A 3,008-nucleotide genomic window follows, 5' to 3' on the forward strand; every position below is an offset into this window, starting at 1 on the left:
AAAAAAAAACTGAGGCAAGAGGATTGCTTGAGTCCGGGAATCGGAGCTATGACATCATAGCACTCTAGCCAGGGCAACAGCTTAAGACTATCTCAAAAATAAATAAATTTTCAAATGTTATAATGAATAAAAATATTAATAAAAGTATTCTGTTCCTCCAGAAAAAAACACATGCTGAATATTCCTTTAACTAGTATTTACTGAATATCTCTTAGGTACAAATACCATCTTTGGTCCCAGCGCTCCATGAGGGGATGCCAGGTCTAAAAGGAAATGTATCAGATAAAGTATTTCAATAAAGATGGAGGCTCGGCGCCCATAGCACAGTGGTTATGGCGATGGCCACATGCACTGAGGGTACGGGGTTCAAACCTGGCTGGGGCCAACTAAACAACAGTGACAACTGCAACAATAAAAAAAACAGCCAGGCATTGTGGCAGGTACCTATAGTCCTAGCTACTTGGGAGGCTGAGGCAAGAGAATTGCTTAAGCCCAAGAATTAAGAGGTTGCTGTGATCTGTGATGTCACAGTATTCTACCAAGGATAACATAGTGAGACTCTGTCTCAAAAAAAAATAATAATAAATAAAGATGGAGACTGCTCTAAAAGGCAATTAAAATATTAAGGGAAGAACAGATTTAAAATACAAAGTTTATATGCTTTGGGAAGTATCAGTGAAAATATAAACTCTGAGGAAAGAAACATGTGCTATTTAAGAACTCCAGCAAGTCTTAGCTTTGGCAGAAGCTCCTTTCCCAACTTACTTAATTCCTGAGGCAATGGCAATGCCCCATTATTGCCAGCCAAGCCTGTCCCATTCCTATACTGGCAAGGAAATCCCTGTCCTGCCCACTGCATCTCAGGGAAGGAGAGAACCAACTACCTCAACCCCAGTCAGGGAATGAGCAACATCCTGATACTACAAGAACTTACTCCGTGGGCATGCCACTGGCTGCCAATTACCTGCAAACCTCAGGAACATACGGTCAATGCAGTCAGAACGAAATGCCATGAAGTGTGTATTATAGGATGATTAAAAAATAGCAAGGTCCACTAGAAATAGCTATTCAAGAAACCTCACAGAAGCAAAGATGAAGGTCAGCAGTAATAGGCCTAACAAGGGCCATGGCAGTAGTAATTTGCGGTTAAACAGGGTCTGAAGTCTACACACCAAGACTCACTTGTAGCATTAAAAAGAAGACTGTCATTCTTTCTGAACAGAAACTAACAATGGAGTGTGGAGTGTTTAATAAGCAGGGCCAGCTATAACAGCAGCAAATATAAGGTATTCTCATTGATAGAGCACTTTTCTTTTTTTTTTTTTTTGCAGTTTTTGCCCAGGGCTAGGTTTGAACCCGCTAACTCCGGTATATGGGGCTGTCACCCTACTCCTTTGAGTCACAGGTGCCACCTCTATTTTTTTTTTTAAGTGACAGTACAGAGTTTATTGTCCAGGAGAAAGATTAATAAGCATGATAAGCAAAAGAGGGGGAAGCAAAAGAGTGGGAGCAGGACTTCTGGCAGCGGAGGGAGAGAATCCAAATGGAAAGCCCCGATGGAGCACCTATTATGTGCCAGGTACATTAACTACATGGTTTCATTAAATTGCAATCTCAACTCTGCAAAACAGGTATCATTCTGCAGATGGGTAAACTAAGGTTCACAGGGAAGAAGTGACTTGTTAAAGTCCTCCCCACATCCTGAGCTGGAGATCAGAGTGCCTTAGCTCTGGAACACCACAAGTCACCCAGGATCTGCTCAGAGATGATCATTACTACTGCAACCCCTCTGCTTGTGTTATCAATACACAAAGTACATTCCTGTCCATCCCTGTGGGAGAACACAGCATTCTTGGCAAGAATAAAAATCTGAATACAGGCTGGGCATGATAGCTCACGCCTGTAATCCTAGCACTCTGGGAGGCCAAGAAGGGGGGATCCTTCCTTTGAGCTCAGGAGTTCAAGACCAGTCTCGCTGCTCGGCACCTGTAGCTCAGTTGTTAGGGCGCCAGCCACATACACCAGGGCTGGCAGGTTTGAATCCAGCCCTGGCCTGCCAAACAACAATGGCAACTACAACAAAAAAATAGCCGGGCACTATGGCAGGCACCTGTACTCCCAGCTACTTGGGAGGCTGAGGCAAAAGAATTGCTTAAGTCCAAGAGAGTCAGAGATTGTTGTGACCTGTGACGCCACAGCACTCTATTGAGAGTGCCAAAGTTGGATAATGGGAACTGGCAGAACAGAGTGATGCATACCTGGCTCCAGAGTCTGCTGCTATAGGTAGAGCCCCTAATCCAGCCTCAGAGTTTCCCTCTCCCATGTATCTAATACCTTCAGAAGAAGACAGTTATTAGGAGCGATCTGGTCAGTCACAGCCTCACAGCCCTACAGCTCCACAGTGTGGTATGCTCACCTTCACAACTACCCCTGGAGCCATTATAGGCCCCTGGTTCCAAGGGTGAGCCACCAGACTCATCAGGCAAAGGCTGTTTCATATACCGGCTTAAAAGGAGAGAGAGAAAAGGAAAAAAAATTGTTAGTTGTAACATTTACCTATTTTCTCCACTACATAGCTTAAAAGTAAATAATTTATATATTTAGTTATTTACAAAGCAATTATGTAAATAAGAACTTCAAAATCATATAATGTAGTAGAACCTAAGAGATGAGATGTCTAATGTATCAAGCCAATGAAGACACTGAGAAAGTCTATTTCAAGTCTTTCATGAATGTCAGGTGGCACCATTTTAAAAAGTATCTCTCAGGCTTGGTGCCCGGAGCACAGTGATTACGGCGCCAGCCACATACACCAAGATTGGCAGGTTGGAAACCAGTCCAAGCCAGCTAAACAGCAATGACAACTGCAACAAAAAATAGATGGGCTGCTCAGCGCCTGTGACTCAAGTAGCTAAGGCACCTGCCACATACATCTGAGCCGGCAGGTTCAAATCCAGCCCGGCCCACCAAACAACAATGACGGCTGCAACCAAAAAAAAAAAAATAGC

The 3,008-nt window shown here is 43.6% G+C and overlaps 1 protein-coding gene across 1 annotated transcript in view; it reads right to left on the minus strand.

The window, feature by feature from the left end:
- Positions 1-3,008, minus strand: part of USP4 (ubiquitin specific peptidase 4) — an 83,953-nt gene that overhangs the window by 20,654 nt on the left and 60,291 nt on the right. Inside the window, exon 14 of the mRNA XM_023519518.1 lies at positions 2,417-2,505. Coding sequence (XP_023375286.1) covers positions 2,417-2,505 — 89 coding nt within the window. The remainder of the gene's footprint in view (positions 1-2,416; positions 2,506-3,008) is intronic.

The sequence above is a fragment of the Otolemur garnettii genome, unplaced genomic scaffold, assembly GCF_000181295.1.
Source record: "Otolemur garnettii isolate 467f Iridium unplaced genomic scaffold, OtoGar3 scaffold00179, whole genome shotgun sequence".
NCBI lineage: Eukaryota > Metazoa > Chordata > Mammalia > Primates > Galagidae > Otolemur > Otolemur garnettii.